This window comes from Letharia columbiana (genome assembly GCF_014066305.1).
Source record: "Letharia columbiana isolate WasteWater2 chromosome Unknown Sc0000099_s0, whole genome shotgun sequence".
Classification (NCBI taxonomy): Eukaryota; Fungi; Ascomycota; class Lecanoromycetes; order Lecanorales; family Parmeliaceae; genus Letharia; species Letharia columbiana.
The window spans coordinates 1,868-18,428 of NW_023501142.1; the positions used below are offsets into that span (position 1 = coordinate 1,868).

At 46.0% G+C, this 16,561-nt stretch overlaps 5 protein-coding genes across 5 annotated transcripts; 2 read left to right on the forward strand and 3 right to left on the reverse strand.

Annotated features, from left to right (window-relative positions):
- Positions 1-3,773: 3,773 nt before the first annotated feature.
- On the forward strand, positions 3,774-6,405 carry HO173_012844 (uncharacterized protein; the record flags this gene model as incomplete). Its single annotated transcript, XM_037314678.1, has 6 exons — positions 3,774-3,838; positions 3,932-4,050; positions 4,129-4,803; positions 4,850-5,740; positions 5,862-6,034; positions 6,097-6,405. The coding sequence occupies 6 exons, from the start codon at positions 3,774-3,776 to the stop codon at positions 6,403-6,405; spliced, it is 2,232 nt and encodes a 743-aa protein (XP_037158422.1).
- A 590-nt stretch (positions 6,406-6,995) lies between these two features.
- HO173_012845 (uncharacterized protein) lies at positions 6,996-8,256 on the reverse strand (the record flags this gene model as incomplete). The annotated part of the gene is made up of 7 exons (XM_037314679.1): positions 6,996-7,080; positions 7,136-7,201; positions 7,325-7,358; positions 7,502-7,772; positions 7,829-8,095; positions 8,155-8,178; positions 8,245-8,256. 7 exons carry the CDS (start codon positions 8,254-8,256, stop codon positions 6,996-6,998), a joined length of 759 nt encoding a protein of 252 aa, XP_037158423.1.
- A 493-nt stretch (positions 8,257-8,749) lies between these two features.
- On the reverse strand, positions 8,750-10,718 carry HO173_012846 (uncharacterized protein; the record flags this gene model as incomplete). Its single annotated transcript, XM_037314680.1, has 7 exons — positions 8,750-9,210; positions 9,276-9,477; positions 9,622-9,683; positions 9,730-9,947; positions 10,160-10,261; positions 10,315-10,634; positions 10,686-10,718. 7 exons carry the CDS (start codon positions 10,716-10,718, stop codon positions 8,750-8,752), a joined length of 1,398 nt encoding a protein of 465 aa, XP_037158424.1.
- Positions 10,719-11,487: 769 nt separating this feature from the next.
- HO173_012847 (uncharacterized protein) lies at positions 11,488-14,664 on the reverse strand (the record flags this gene model as incomplete). Its single annotated transcript, XM_037314681.1, has 3 exons — positions 11,488-12,153; positions 12,204-14,281; positions 14,331-14,664. 3 exons carry the CDS (start codon positions 14,662-14,664, stop codon positions 11,488-11,490), a joined length of 3,078 nt encoding a protein of 1,025 aa, XP_037158425.1.
- Positions 14,665-14,991: 327 nt separating this feature from the next.
- Positions 14,992-16,475, forward strand: HO173_012848 (uncharacterized protein; the record flags this gene model as incomplete). The annotated part of the gene is made up of 4 exons (XM_037314682.1): positions 14,992-15,228; positions 15,460-15,582; positions 15,635-16,354; positions 16,404-16,475. 4 exons carry the CDS (start codon positions 14,992-14,994, stop codon positions 16,473-16,475), a joined length of 1,152 nt encoding a protein of 383 aa, XP_037158426.1.
- Positions 16,476-16,561: the final 86 nt, after the last annotated feature.

Sequence of the window (16,561 nt, forward strand, 5' to 3'; positions counted from 1 at the left end):
AAAAAAAAAATTATAAATTTAATTTATAGACCTTTACTCGTCTAATATATAATAAAAATAAAAATCTATTAAATTCTTAAGATTTTTAAAGAAAGTCTTAGCGATTATATAATAATCGAGATAACTTTTTAATATAGAATATATATTCTTAGTTTACTTCTAATTATATAATTCTTAAGAAAGAAAAATAAAATTTATAATTCTAATATACTTTAAAATTAAAAAATTAAGAATTTTAATTAATATAATTTAGAAAACTATTAAAATATAATAAATATAGACTTATAATATACGTATACTCTCTTTTAATATATATATACTTCTTTTTAATATATATATACCCCCCTTTAAATTCGATTAGCTTTCGCGTAGCCGCTAGTCGTATAGAGTATAAACCTCGTATATAGTCGAAGTAGGGCTATATAAGACGAATAGCGAGATAGTCGATAGCGAGATAGTCGATAGCGAGATAGTCGATAGCGAGATAGTCGATAGCGAGATAGTCGATAGCGAGATAATCGATAGCGAGATAGTCGATAGCGAGGTAAACGTAATACGTTAGTCTATATATAGGGTAACGAGATTATATTTAATATCTTTTAGCTATAGAAAGGCTAGATAGTTTATAGATAGTAGATATTCGAGTACGATAGACGTATTTCTAATAGTAACGAGAGAGAGTAGTTAGTTAATTATCTATCGCTATAGAAGAATAATTCATTTAACGATTTAAAATCGTCTAATCTTTTAGACTTTATTAGAAGAGATCTAAGAAGACTTATCTTACTATTATTAAGAGTCTCGATAATATTTTCTAGAAAGCTATATACGAAGTTTATACTTTATACGACTAGCGGCCGCGCGAAAGCTAATCGAATTTAAAGAAGATATATATATATTAAAAGAGAGTATATATATATTAAAAGAGAATATACGTATATTACTTTTCTAAATATAATATAGATTAAATTTTAAAATTTTTAAAAGATTTAAATTATTCGCTATATTATAAAATAGAATAATAGTAAATATTATAAAATACTCTTTATAGCTTTAAAATAGTTAAGAAAAAAAAATCTTAATCTTAAAACTTATTTAATAGTCGAGATAATTTTTTAACGTAATATTAAATTAATATTTTAATATTTTACTTACGTTTTTTTTAAATACTTTAATAATAAATACTTTAATATATAAAATATATATCTTATAATTTTTAGATTATAATTAATTATGGTTATAAACCTATAGAAGAATAATTAATATTTCAATTTTTAATCTTAAGATATACTAGAACTATAGAACTTTTTTTCTTTTTTCTATTAAGTATTATTATTAGAATTATAATAGAAAAGAAGTAAGTATATTCTTAAATTAATAAAAGTAGTTATAAGTATAAAGAAAGATATTTCTTTAAAAGATATAAGTTAAATTATTAAAAGCTATCGAAGAAGAAAGTTAAAGAAATCGTTAAGTTATATTAAAAATATAATTAAAAACGTAATAATTATATAATTAGAGATATATTATATCTTATAATATTTAAATTAAAATCTTTTAAAAATCTTAGAATTAATTAATTATTATTATAAGTAAGAGTAATATAAATAATAGATTATAAAGAGTAATAATTATAAAGATATTTAAGAAATTTTAATCTCTATTTTCTAGAAGAGAGGTGCTTACGAGAATATTTTTATTTTCTAATAATTAAGAATATAGAGGTAAGCTAGCGGTTAAACTATTTGTCGACGAAAAAATAGCAAATAAAGTAAAGTATATTAGATAGATTTAGTAATGTAATTTAAAAGAATAATTTAAAACGAAAAGGGTAATAATTTAATAGGCTAATCATATAGAGTAGTTATTAGCCTCGTCGATTACTTATAAATTAAATTACTATTTTATATTATAAAATAGTGATTTAATTGCAAAGTTGCCCTATACGGCGTTAGCGTAACTACTTATTTAAACATAGCAAAATTGAAATTGCGGAGACAGTTAGCAGCAGCAGTGACATAACAGCTCTACTCTCCACGGTCTCACACCGATCTACTCAGTCAGCTACTTAGCCAGTCACTCAGTCTGATATTCTGCAAGAGGAGGAATAATGCACTACGGAGAGAATTGCGGAGACAGTCAGCAGCAGCAGTGACACAACAGACCTGCTCTCCACGATCTCACACCAATCCACTCAGTCAGCTACTCAGCCAGTCACTCAGTCTGATATTCTGCAAGAGGAGGAATAATGCACTACGGAGAGAATTGCGGAGACAGTCAGCAGCAGCAGTGACATAACAGGCCTGCTCTCCACGATCTCACACCAATCCACTCAGTCAGCTACTCAGCCAGTCACTCAGCCAATTTCTCAACAAGAGGAGGAGCAATGCAGTACGGAGAATTTTGCGGAGATAGTCAGCAGCAGCAGTGACACAACAGGCCTGCTCTCCACGATCTCACACCGATCCACTCAGTCAGCTACTCAGCCAGTCACTCAGCCAATTTCTCAACAAGAGGAGGAGCAATGCAGTACGGAGAATTTTGCGGAGATAGTCAGCAGCAGCAGTGACACAACAGGCCTGCTCTCCACGATCTCACACCAATCCACTCAGTCAGCTACTCAGCCAGTCACTCAGCCAATTTCTCAACAAGAGCAGGAGCAATGCAGTACGGAGAATTTTGCGGAGATAGTCAGCAGCAGCAGTGACACAACAGGTCTACTCTCCACAGTCTCACATCAATCCACTCAGTTATCCACTCAGTCAGCCACTTAGCCAGAGCACTCAGTTGAGCAAGAGGAGGGACCACCGCAGCAGGCAAATGCGGAGAACACTGCGGAGAGACCAAGCGACAATAAGGCCACCATCATCAAGAACACGGCTCAGCTCTCCAAAATCCCACGACATATGCTCTCCACGATCCCACGTCAAATCACCACTCAGCAGGCGGAGAACGACACTACAATTTGGCCTACTATATCCGCGTGCCTAGGCAATATCATATTGTAGTACATCACTGCAATGAGCACACAAGAGAAGGATCTACTGCGTCGATTATAGCCAATTGGACCTCTGCAGACAGGGTCACCTATCGGACTAAAACCGTCCGATGTCTTGTTTCGACAGCTATTTCATTATTCGAAAGTTTTCATTCCAGCAGGAGATTTCGTGGGATGCACACCACTAATTAGCCCGGTGTTTCCATTTCTTTCCCGCATTCGAAAAACCATGCATGCATACTTCTTGCCATGAGGATATGGCATTTCTCTGTTTTTTGTGGGCAATTGTCATGAGATGCCTGCGGGCACATAGATTAATCAACATCTTTTACATCACACGCATATATGAGTTAAACCACAATGATTCCTTAATATCGATCTGCTCGTACTTCACTGGGGGGATGTATTTATAACGTGATATAGTGGCGATCACAGCCCAATAGCCTAGCAATATGACTATAAAGGTCGTCACAACGAGGGCCCCATCATTGGAGGAGTTCATGAGGTATATATATGGTGAAAGAAGAAGAATAAGTGAAATTCAAAGAGATTTATGACTCTTCGATAAAGGTTTCGCCGAAGTTCGTGATATTGCCTAATCGAGTTAGCGGTAGAAGGGTAGGGCTATTCCCGCTTTGAATCATTCTTTTGAAATTCGTTGCTAAACCTGTCTATTGTTGTATTTTACTTCACATTTGCCTCTGGCCTAGTTCTAGAGCTGAGCTCTGTACCATCTATTCCGGCCAAGTCGATAGTTGACCCTTCACCTCACAAGATGCTGATCGAAGAAGAAGATGCCGCAGAGTTGAAAACATGGGTGGTGAAGAGACTCGAGAACATGTATGTGAGGATCCATTGCTGAGAAGGTTTCCTTCCAAACTTCTAGATAATTCCTCATGATCTCGAGTCTTGCTGACTGCCGCACTTTTGAAGCTCCGACGCAGATTCCGACGTCCTGGCAGATTACGTTATAGCTTTGATGCGCGCAGACACCCCAGAGTCAGAGCTAAGGACGACCGCAGTCGATTGCCTGGAAGATTTCCTGAAAGACAGTATGTAGGAAATCCCAAGAGATGCAGTACATGCTAGCGTGAGCTTCAGGCTGACCGTGGCCCTGTGTTATAACCTAGACACTGCCACATTCGTCGACGAGATATTCAAGGCAATCCATACCAAATCCTACTCTCCCAGGAATTTGATTCCTCAGAGCGCTTCGTCCACCAGTCCAACTTTCGCAGCTCCCTCAGGACCTGCTGGCGCATACGGCTCACTTGGCGTTGGGCGAGGGTTGCACGGGGGATATCAAGAGTCTAGGAAGCGCTCGTACAATGACAGACAAGAAGAGGGTTCTGGGCTTGACTCGCATTATTCGCGAGGTGAGCGCCAAATAAAGCAGATGCGGAGAGGAGGCAGGGGTGGTAGAGCAGATGCATTCGTGCCTAGAAATGGAAGAGGAGGCTTTCAAGAATCCATGTATCCTCAAGCACGAGCCTCACCGGTAGCACTGGGCTTTCAAAATATGCCAATGCCGCCGCCTTTCGATCCCAATGATCCGCTTGCGACAATAATGGCCATGCAAGCTATGGGATTACCGCCGCTTCCTGGCATGCCACCGCTTCCTCAAGCAGGCTCACCGAACGTTTTACCCCAATTCGGAGGGCAAAGCCTATCACCTTCACATGGGCCCCGGAGAAACACTCATAGGGAGCGATGTAGGGATTACGATGAGAAATTCTTTTGCGAAAGGGGGGACGCTTGTCCCTACGAGCACGGCACAGATCGACTGGTCGCATCTGGTCAAGACGGTAGGTTTCCCATCTATGTGAAGTGGGTGGAGCTAATGTTGTCCAGAATACGACCCGAAGAATTCGACCATTATGAACCCGCAGGCTACCTCCCCTACGTCGAATGGACACGGTGGATCACAGGAGCACCGAGGAAATGGGTATACTCAAGGAAGAGGAAGAGGAGACCGGGGGGGATTCTTGCAGCGGCGCAACAACCACCGGGCCGACTTTTCTCAAGCGGGTCCCAACCACGACCGGTCCATAACCACTATTGTTGTCGAACAGATTCCAGAGGAGAAATTCGACGACCGATCTGTCCGAGACTTCTTTTCCGAGTTTGGCAACATTGAGCAAGTCACAATGCAGCCATATAAACGCCTTGCTTTAGTCAAGTACGACGATTACATGGCTGCCAGGAGAGCCTATGAAAGCCCGAAAGTTATATTCGAAAATAGATTTGTTAAGGTCTACTGGTATAAGCCCGGTGGACTACCTACTCCACCAGCGACTGCCAAAGGAACCGTAAAGTCGCCTCCCATGTCCAAGGACGAAGGACCACCCTTTGACAGAGAGAAGTTCGAGCGAGACGCGGTGGCAGCTCAGAAGAAGCTGGAGGAGAAGAAAGTCCAGATGAAAGACGTGGAAGCAAAGAGGCATGCGCTAGAGAAGCAGAAAGAAGAGTTGACCCAGAAGCAAGCCGAAGAGAAGCGGAGGCTGCTCGAAAAGTTGGCGGCAAAGGTTGTGGCGCCTAACGGCGATACATCAATGACTGACGCTACAAATGGAAGCCATGGGGCGGACGACAACAAAGTGAGCGCGCACACGAAGGCGTTACGGGAGAAAGTCGCAGAACTGGAGGCAGAGGCTAAGAGCCTGGGCCTGGATTCAGCGCTAAGCGATACGCCTTACCAATATAGAGGACGAGGAAGAGGCAGGGGTCGGGGTTCCTATCGCGGTACGTATTTTCCGAGTCCATGTTGAGTCTTGAGACACGTCTTGGAGCGTCTACTCTGTAGACATGTTCCAAGGCTCGATAGACAATCTCGAACAGGCAATACTGACTCTGAATCTACTAGGTTGGGAAGGGTTTGCTTCGGGCTCGGAATCATTCAGGGGAAACCCTCGTGGCAGAAGCGCTTTTGTGGGCAGAGGCGGTGGGAAATACAACTTGGATAATCGAACGAAAAAAGTGGCGGTCACGGGCGACCTCAGTGGAGAGAAAGACGAGGCTCTGAGGCAGTATTTGCTGGTAGGTCTTCGACTTTGGACTCTTTGGCTGACACTTTGGAGACTGATGTTGTGGAAATGCAGGGAGTGGGCGAGTTCGAGGCCATCGAAGGTCATCCGGATCGCCCTGATACCCAAGTCGTTACTTTCAAAGACCGACCCACGGCAGAGACCTTTATGTACGGCGTTCATGATATTCCATTGGTCGGAAAACTGGATTTCGCGTGGTTTAATGCTCCAGGTGTGTCTGGCCAACCGACACCGAAACAGGCGGAGACCGATGGCGACACAGGAATGGGTGGCACAAGGGCGGATGATCATCACGCTGACAAGGGAACTGTGTTGGCCAACACCGAAGTCGACTATGACGTAGCGGAAGACGAGGTGTGGTAAATCATGCTGCTGACTGTTTGCCTGCATACAACCCTTTCAATAGATTCTGAGCAACACTGCCAATCTTTTCCATTGCCAATATTTTCCATTGCCAACCTTTTCCTTTCGTGCTTGCAGTGATTGATTTTAATTCAACGTCCTATCGCCAGCAATCGAATTTCGATGCTATCTACAGTCTATCGTCGATTGGAATGGGTGGGTTTCCCACTTCGCTTGAGGCCTGAAAATAAATCATCTCGCTAGCGTTTTCTGAGTACTTTGGTCGTCATTAATCCTCATGGCAGAGGACAGAGCTCCAAAGCCCGACCGGTCCTGAGAATGCCGAAAGCTCAAGCGCTCAACAACCTCTAGCTTGCGACCACACAATACGAACAGTCTGCGTTCAGATTACCTCTGTGAGCGGCGCCAGATTGAAGGATTTAGACTTTTGCTTTTTAACAGGCCGCTTTCATCCTTTTGCCATGAATCACGAAAAGGCCAGAAAGGATCAGAAAGGGCACTTCTTTGGGTGGTGCCAGGCTCTACGTACGCTCATTTTGTCGGTGCTTCGCTCGACTATCCCGTTGTTGGTCTTTTTGATACAAGTAACATCAGAACTTTTCTTGAGCAGGTCTCAAATCCAATTCATGTGTCCACAGGTCTGGTTCCTGGTTCGCTAGCCATAGATACGTTTTACTTTGTTCGACGGTCAGTACGTATCCACAATGTTCTCAGATCAAAGTCGGCTCACCCCACGCTTTCAGCCTTCATGACTTTGCCCTGGTGCTGTGCTTCCCCATCTTCGTCCTTGATCCCGCTTGGTAAGTTGTCGGAATTAGCAGGATTTCTCTAGGTGGAAGTTGATTCAAAGACAGGGCCTTATCCTCTACACTTCTCCCGCCCCAGAATACAGGATGCGATGACTTGGCGATGTACTTACCCGTTTGCTATTGTATGTACGACATGTATGCCACCTAGATATTTCAGAGTCAACATTTTCTGTCCAATTCTATGGTTGAACAACAAGACGTATCTGTTGGATAGAAGACTCCAAGTATGTCTTGCGACTCTGTGCACGGTACACAATGCGAAAGATCCAATACAAAAGCGCACTTACTCGGCGAGTACTCTTTCGCTAAGGCTTGGGCCAGCGACCGTGCCCCTGACCGCGAAGCTCCATATGCCGCAAAGTTCGCATTCGTTCTCATGGCCCCGAGGGTCCCAGTAAAGATCAGTGTGCCTTTCTTTCCACCACCGTCTGCCAGAAGTGTCTGTCCGTGTTGGTCGAAGAGCATCCTCACTACCTCCTTTGAAAATGCCATTGCACCTCCAACATACGTGTTGAGCGATTCGGTGAAATCGGAATGAGATTCTTCAAGAAAAGGTTTCTATCGTTTGCATGTCAGGTGAAGTAAGAATCAAAAACGTCAGAGCAGTGTGTTACCTTGGAGGCATGTTTGACATGAAAAACAGCCACCTTGAGCTTCAAGCCCTTGAAGGAGCTATGGGAGCGGATGTCGGAGAAAGCTTTGGAGAGCTTCTCGGGCGAGGTGTCGGTGGGAAAGGCTTCTACTGGGTTGGGAGTGGACGAGCGGATTCCTTTCGCTACCGCATTCAGATTATCCGAATTTCGAGCCAGAACAGCGACGGCAAGATTTCCATGAGATGGATGTGCGAGTATTCTACATATGCCTGCGCCGCTGGTAGGTCCCTGTGTAGAAAGGCTGTCAATGCCTCTATGGGGATGGCGAGGCTACTGTGGGAACTGACCGCTCCAATGAGTATTGCCAGACCCTAATAGAAGCAAACATTAGTATATTGATGTTCTTGTATAGACATTTTTAAATTTTTGGGACATACGGAGGGAGGCATGATTTGCTTTTACTCTCGATGCCAACGAGGTTGTTGTGCCCTTGAAATGTGTAGGAGGAAGTAAAGAAGTAAAAGAAGTAAGTAGGATTGACAGGTCAATGTAAGATTATGTTTGTATTTTCTTTTTCTATCAAATCAATAAGTATGAGCGGTAAACATGAAGAAGAGAATCGAGTGAATGACATTTAATTCCCCTTCGTCGGCAAGTCTCAGCTTGGCCCCACCGGCCTTGAGGGGTAATCCCAAAAAAAGTTTATAAAAAAATTGCCCCCCAAAGGGGAGAAAGAGGAGGGGGGGGGAAAAAAAACCCCCCCCCCCGAGGGTTAATTAAATAAAAAAAATTCGTCGGCAAGCAGCCCGAGGTATTTCGTCATAACGAATTGACTTTCCGGAATTCCGTGCTAAAAGGGAAAGGGGTTAATACTCGGGAGTATCTCAGATATGTGACGTGTTAAAAATGAGTGAGAAAAAAAAATAAAAAAATGACAATCTTTCAGACGCCTTTATCATCATCGTCGTCGTCGTCGTGCGCAAGTACAGCAGTCTGAAAAGAGGTAGCGATCCCAACTTTAGCGCGTACCCTATCTTCGTCCATCTCTCGCTTGTTATAATCCTCATGAATCTGGTATCCAGTCACGGTTGCTAGAATCTCTTTCCTCGCTTCGGCAGATTCGGGCATGGTATTGGCACGCCAGGCAACGTGACCGTCTGGACGGCAGAGCGCCAAATTAGTTCCCCATATGCTATGAGCGGCTTGCTCGGATCGCAGAACAGCGTGGTTCAAGGGAATGCCGAATTGCTTTCGTGCCATGGGAACAAACCCGTCCACCGCGGTGCTGTCGGAACATGAGTCCACAAAGTCAACAAGGGTCCATTGGCCAGCAATGAGATCAACAGTACTTGTTTTACCGTCCTTGAGAAAGACATGAGGAGCTCGGTGGCCGGGTCTGGTACCTCTCGATTGATCAGCGTGACAGAATCGGAAGATGAGACAGATGGAATAATTGGGGGGTCCATACTAGAGACGTAAGTTTTCACATCATATGGCGGTTCCTCGGTATTGTCAGAAGATATTGCAGCGGACTTGTAGCGAGAGTCCAGTTCTATTCCTCGATCTCGATACTCGCTACCGGATGTGGTAATGTAGGAAGAAAGCTTCTCCCGCAACGCAATGCCGGCGGGAGTGCCAGCGGTCAGAAGCTTTGGGTTATCCTGATACCACTATACCCTTAGTTTATGCTCGATGACATGGCGCCTGCAACGCTCTAGGCGGTCAATCATGGTTGACCTTTGTTCATCTAGGTACGAAGCCAGTAAACATGGGCCTCCATAACCCTTGAGAACGGCGGCTAATCCCCAGCTAACGGCAAGGGCATCTTCGACGCCAGAACTCATACCGTACCCGCCGTGCGGTGGATCCTTGTGAGCTAAATCCAGTCAGACATATGACCTCTTGAAGATGGATCAACATACCGGCATCTCCTGCTAAGATAACCGCTCCTGAGTCAGATGCGTAGTGTTCCGCAAGAGCGAGGTTAGGGTGCCATATGTTACAGACAAGGATCTGGCCAATCTTTACGGGATATTTGCCTGCCGCCCCTGCTAAAACCCGGTAAATAGCCTCTTGGGGGTCTAAGGTTGTTGCCGTGATGTTTGGGTTGTCCAGCATTAAGTGCGCGGTGAAGGTATCTCTGTATGGCTGTCAGTCTTTTAATGTCCAAAGAGAGGGGACAATCCAATACACTGCGTCCTGGGCAATCAAGAAGCTCTGTTGTGGTTTCTAAGGTTAGCTGATCTCTTCCAGGACCGAACCAAATTTGGTCCCATTTCCAGAGGTTGGGAAACATCCCAAACAACTCAGATTCCTAATCGAACTTATGGCAAGGATTTGAGATGTACTCACCCTGTCAGGAGAAAAGGCATGCCAAAACGACCAAAACGACCAAAACGACGCAATTTCGCAAGCTCTCTGGATCGGAAATGGACGAGGAGCATTGTCGCAAGCCTAAATCAATCGATTCAGTGTGCAACCGTTGGGAGGGAGGAGTGGATTCTAACATTTGTCCTCCAACCATTTTGACTCCCGCGCTCTTTCGTACTCGACTCTGCCCTCCATCGCAGCTCACCAAAAATCGACTTCGAATCACTCTTGTGTCATTGGCTTGATCCGTGAAAGTTGCGGTAACTTCCCCGTCGCTCTCTACAAGAGATTGGAAGTCGTAGCCAAATCGACAATCAATCAGCGGTTGCTCAAGGCACTTCCGCTTCATCCATGTCTCGAAAATTATCTGAGAACATCGCTGACCGGTTTCGGCTGGCTGACTCCCATTGTTATTGGCTTGGATTTCATCCTGCCATTCTTTCATCGAGGGTAATGCCTATCCCCATGATCAGCGCCATATCATTAGAACATTCCACCAATCAGATACCCAATTTGCAAGCAGCAGCCCGTCTTCATTCATACTTGTGTAAAAATGAGAGTCGGACTGATACTCGTCTGGCACTGCACCCTTTTGATCTCGATACTCCTAGGCGATACCCCACGTTCGTAGGATTTCCATCGACCTGCAGTTGGTAAGATCCGTCTTGGGCCACTTTGTGGTTTCTAGATTCTTTTCCGCAAGCACACAGACAATTCCTGAACGAGCCAGACCATAGCTGGTGAGTAAACCAGTGGGGCCGCCCCCAACGACGAGAACCAAGACCTGCTCATCGTCGCTTGACATTTTGTCGTCGCTATGGCTTGGCCCTGTCATCAGTGCAAATGTTGAAGAGGATTCAACAGAAATGTGGGTGATATGATAGTAGGATTATTGGTCTGAACGAAGTTAGACGCAAATGTCAGACTTACTTGGACATCTTCAGCCGCATAGCACTCAGGCAAGGAAGGAAAAGTGACATTAAACGGTAGTGAGCTGAGGTTATGATTGCGCAAGCTACGTATACACGACGGTCAAGGTCAACAAAGTGCTGGAGTGTGCGATGTTTTTGGGACAAAGCCTGCTGAAGCCTCCGACTAGGGACGTTTCCTTGACATCATACGCATAAAGCTCTATGCTCATGGCAGACGGTTGCACATTGCGCCAGCGAAGGCTAATGGCCTGGAAAAATGGGTCCGTAATGGACGCGAGTCGATTGCGAACCTTGTGTGGCACGCTCTATGGGTAGCGCAGTATCTTGACATAAACGTCGCATCAATGATTTCATAGTGACTGCTTATACGTCTCGATCTCAGCTCTGGAGCTTCTTCTCCCTTTTGAAACAGAGGAACTCGCTCCTAGTGCCTTCCCTTAGTCTTTTCAAGACCATCCTCATCTCGGGTAACTCTCCTTGCAATCGTTTACTTGCATCTGGCGTTGTGCCAGCGTCAAGCTCGATATATATCTTGGACTGAGTCTCGCTCGCTTTCTCTGTCGTGTACTGACTCAAAGTCTGAGCGACGAACTCGACGTCAAGCGTTGCTTGCATGAGAGCCGCAAGGGGATATCGCGACCTTTGTTTAAATGCCTCTAGGAAAGCTAGACTCATTTGTTCGAGGAGGTGAGAGAGAATCTGATTGGTCAATGGTGCCGCGGTTGTGGAGACTTCAGTGTGCACATAGACTAGTAGCAATAACGATTCGTAGACATATGGCTGGACGGCGGACGGACGGGCGGTGGCGGGTACCCAATCTGAAGAGGAGATGCCGGCATAGATGATAGAGGAAAGCTCATTGGCTGTAGGTTGCGTATAGGAGAGAAAAAGGCGTTCGGAGATTTGGGAAAGAGCATCACGGAGGGTTTTGGATTCGTCAGTAAGCGTTATGGAGAAGTTGCTTTCGAATTGGGAGGTCAGGTTAGGGACGATAGAGCTTTGAAGAGCTGCGAGGTTGGAGAGGGTCAGGAGCTTGCGGATGTTCTGTGCAGTGTTAGCGGATTGTCGAAGAGAAGCTGCGTGGAGGAAGTCACTTTATTCTTTCCATGAAGCCTTTCGTCGATGACTCTTGAGACAACCATGTCATCGGAGCTTGCGACCTCGTCTTTCGCGTTGTGTGGCTTTGAACTCTCGGCGTTCTCAACCATACCAGACAAGGCTTTGTAGAGTGACGTTACGAACTGACTTCTGACCATCTGTACCAGCTTTGCAGTCGGAGGGGAAACAACAGCTACTGATCCGGACTTGGTCACAGCTGCTTCAGGTATGTAGAGTATCTTCTGCATACCTGACAACACCGTGTTCTCCAAAGCTGAAAATCGAGCCGGCATATTGGTCAGTTCAGGCTGATCGTTCGCCCGTGACCAATCCTCCATAACCTTACACATCTCAGCGTCTCGACCCCATGCCGCACACGCTGCTCGTGCCGACCTTTCTCGCGCACTAGTGACCATGGTCCTCAGCTTTTCGGACAAAGTGTGCCCAGATGCTATTGGGCGCATGGCAATAGCTTCACTTGCTGCTGAGCCAAGCAAAGTGAGAAGCTTTTCAAGGTAGTGTACTCCGCTCAGCGAATTTGCGTATGGAGGCCAGAACGCGAACTCTTCCCATGCTTCACCTCGTCGAAGGGAAGGAGGCGGTGGATGGTTTTCATCGAATTTGAAACGAGAATCCTGGTGGGCATACGGCGACAGTGTGGCAGATTGTGGTGTGACCGGTGTTGGTGTTGTTGGGGAATAAAGCATGGAAATATCTTCGATCGGAGGGTCTGCGAAAAACGAGTATATGTTCTCTTGCAATATGCCAACGAGCTCGGCGGCTCCGTTTTGGAGATCTTTGACACCATCTGTAGACAGTCGGTGATGTTTTCGGCTACGGCCGTCGATCCCTATTGGCAGTGTTTTCTGTCCTTTGCCGTCAATGAAGGTCTGAGCATTGCCCCAAAATTCAATTACTTCGCCCAGGATCCCACCCTGCACTGACAGCAGGTTGTTCAACGAATTATATATGAGATCCCAAAGCTCTAGAACAGGCGGCGTATCCAGGTCTTTGCTCGTTTCGTCAGCGTCCTTCCGAGCGGGGCTTTGCAGATGACTAGCAACGACCCGAGAAAATGGTGGTTCTATGTTCGCAAGTCTTCTGCGAAGGACCTCAATTTCTACCCTTGAGCGCTCAAAGGTAGCATTGATCTTGTTCTTCAAATGGTCATATCGGCTCAGCAGCCATACCCAGATTGGATTGTCTTCCACTCCAAGTTCTAAAAGGATGCCGATTAGCGCCATGTGATCATCCTGCGCATTACGTTCTGTGGATGATGTTGCGTTGTTCTGAACGTTGGTTAGCTTCCGCCAGATGTCGCGCTTGAAATGTTCGATCCGGTCCTCCACTTCGGACCACATGCGGCCAGTGATGACGATTTGATGGACTTGGGAGTCCGTGAGCTGTGCGTGGCCATTCGATGCGTTGCTGGCTATTTGCCTGGCGTCTTCTGTATATTTTCGAGCTCCAGAGTATTCTCTCACCAGACCCTCGTAGTCATTGCGCTTGATGCACTCGGACACAGCCTTTCCCACCTTGAGTATCTCGTGGCTTTTGTCGACAGAATCCATTACTGACTTCAAGCTTCCCTCCCGTTCTCGTCCACCCAAAGCTGGACCCCATATTTCTTCAGCCTTGACTGCAACCTCGATCAGAGGAGCTTTGATGCCTTGCACTCCGTACTCGCTCTCCTTCGTCAGGGCGTTCTTTCTCTTGTCGCTTTGCAATGGCTTGTTGGCGCCTCTTCCAGGAGATAGAGGACCCTGCCCGCTGGCGTTCCTGAAATGTGTGCTGCCCCTGCTGGTGACTCGGGAGTGAGTGCGTGATCTGTCCTGTTCGGGCTCTGCGCCTTGGTTACGCATCTCGGAGTAGACATTGTCAATCGTGGTTTTTGCCCGGACGAATCGTTCAAAATTAGACTCCACGAGTACTTTTAAAGACGCAGATTTCTGATCTATAGATCGCGAGAGAAAGTCGAGACCTTGCAGCAAGGATTGGGTTGAAGCATTTGAATGGACCTGTGATAGATATAGATTTGGAGAAAAGGTAGTAGAGGATAGGAGGAATCTGTTCCCTGAACGCAATCAGCATGCTGTGATCGTAAAAGGATGGACAGTCCTCACTTAACCGCTGGTCTTCCTCGACCGGCAGACCCTTTTGTCTCAGCACACGTATAACACTATCCGTCACTCCGAGAGGGTCAGGCTCGTCCCTCTGTACCAGATTCTCATGACCGTCCCGAAGCTTCTGGGACCCGGGTATTAAGCGACGATGATTGCTGCCATTGCGTTGCAGAGCCGAGTACCTCGATCTGGATTGACGAATGGCAGTCTTTGAGAGACCGCTCGCGGTAAGTTCCTCCTCTGAAGCGTCACTTTCATCTTTCTCTGCAGGCCAAGCTGTGGGGAAAGGACTGGTCAGATTGTAATGATTGAGGATTGTATGCTCATCGTTCATTCTGGCAGCATCTGTGGTTATCCACAAGGTTGCGTGAATTTTGGAAGGCTTCTAAGATCAATAGTAAGACTCGCTGATGGATTGCACTCTGAACCATGCGACAGTTGTGTACCCCAGAGCTTCGACTTGTATGCGGGACCAGCCGAGGTGCAATGGAACATAAGGTTTCGTTCCGAAGCAATAGCGCGGGAGGGTTGAGTTGAGCTGCAGGTAAATTGCTTCTTCTCTATCAGCTGTCCTTACATACTCATATTCAAAACTGTTACCTCACTTTCCTACAGCTTCTGGGGACCAATCGTGCGCCAAGAGAGCACACGGGTTTCCAAGATGATAGCTAGTCGCTCGTTTACTGTTCCAGCGAGGCAGTGTCTGCGTATAGCTAACGTGTCTCGCCCATGGGTCCCCGCAATAGCACCAATAGCACAAGTATGTGAGGTCCAATTGCATGTGCTGCATCTGAAGACAATGCTTACGAACCTGCCTGTGATCAAGACTCAATTCAGGTCTTACTCGATCCCATATGAAGACAAAGTTGCCAAGTTCAAAGGGAAGAAAGGCTCAGATGTATGTGATACCCGAATACTCAAAGACCCTACACAATTTGCCTAGTGGATAAGAAGTCTGAAAGAACACTGCGCTCATCTTTTCATGGATCCAGGGCAATTATACAGTCACACTAATTGAAGGAGACGGTATCGGCCCAGAGATATCGCAGTCTGTCAAGGACATCTTCTCCGCAGCTAAGGCACGTGCAACCTCCTACTCTGCTCTCAAATTTGAGCTGATACTTCTCAGGTCCCAATCAAGTGGGAATCTGTAGATGTCACACCCCAATTGAAGGACGGCAGAACCGTCATTCCTGACAAAGCCATTGATAGTGTCAAAACAAACTTCGTTGCGCTTAAAGGACCTCTAGCCGTAGGATTTTCCAACGCCTGTCTAAGAGGATCAGAGGCTAATGTCGTAGCAGACCCCGATAGGAAAAGGCCACGTCTCTCTCAATCTCACTCTTCGCCGTACATTCAACCTCTTTGCCAACGTCCGTCCCTGCGTGTCTATCGCCGGCTACAAAACCCCCTATGACAATGTCGACACCGTCCTTATCCGCGAAAACACCGAAGGAGAATACAGTGGGATTGAACATGTCGTGATCGACGGTGTTGTACAGAGCATAAAATTGATCACCCGGGCTGCTTCTGAACGGGTATTGAGATTCGCGTTTCAGTATGCAGAGGACGTAGGCAAGAGGAAGGTTCGGGTTGTGCATAAAGCTACGATCATGAAGATGAGTGACGGCTTGTTCTTGAACATTGCTCGCGAGATCAGCAAGGACTTCCCACAGATTGAGTTTGACGCTGAACTACTCGACAACGCATGCTTGAAGATTGTAACGGACCCAACACCCTACAACGACAAGGTGCTAGTGATGCCGAATCTTTACGGTGATATCCTTTCGGACATGTGCGCCGGACTGATTGGTGGATTGGGCTTGACACCTTCTGGCAACATTGGAGACGAATGCTCTATCTTTGAGGCGGTGCACGGTTCGGCGCCAGATATTGCAGGCAAGAGCCTTGCAAATCCAACAGCGCTGCTGCTGAGCAGCATCATGATGTTGCAGCACATGAATCTGCATGAGCATGCAGACCAAATCCAGAAAGCTATCTTTGATACTCTGGCAGAAGGAAAGGTGAGACGACTGCGGATCGTTTTTGGAGCCAACATGCTGACACTTCCAGTATTTGACTGGCGACTTGGGAGGGAAGGCGAAAACACACGAGTACGCAGAGGCAATCATCAAGAAGTTGTAGATACTCCAAAGCGTTTGTTTCCATTCCGTGTGTTCTGACAAGAGTATGGACTTGGAGCGATGGGCCATGTTCTCAATGAGTCACAT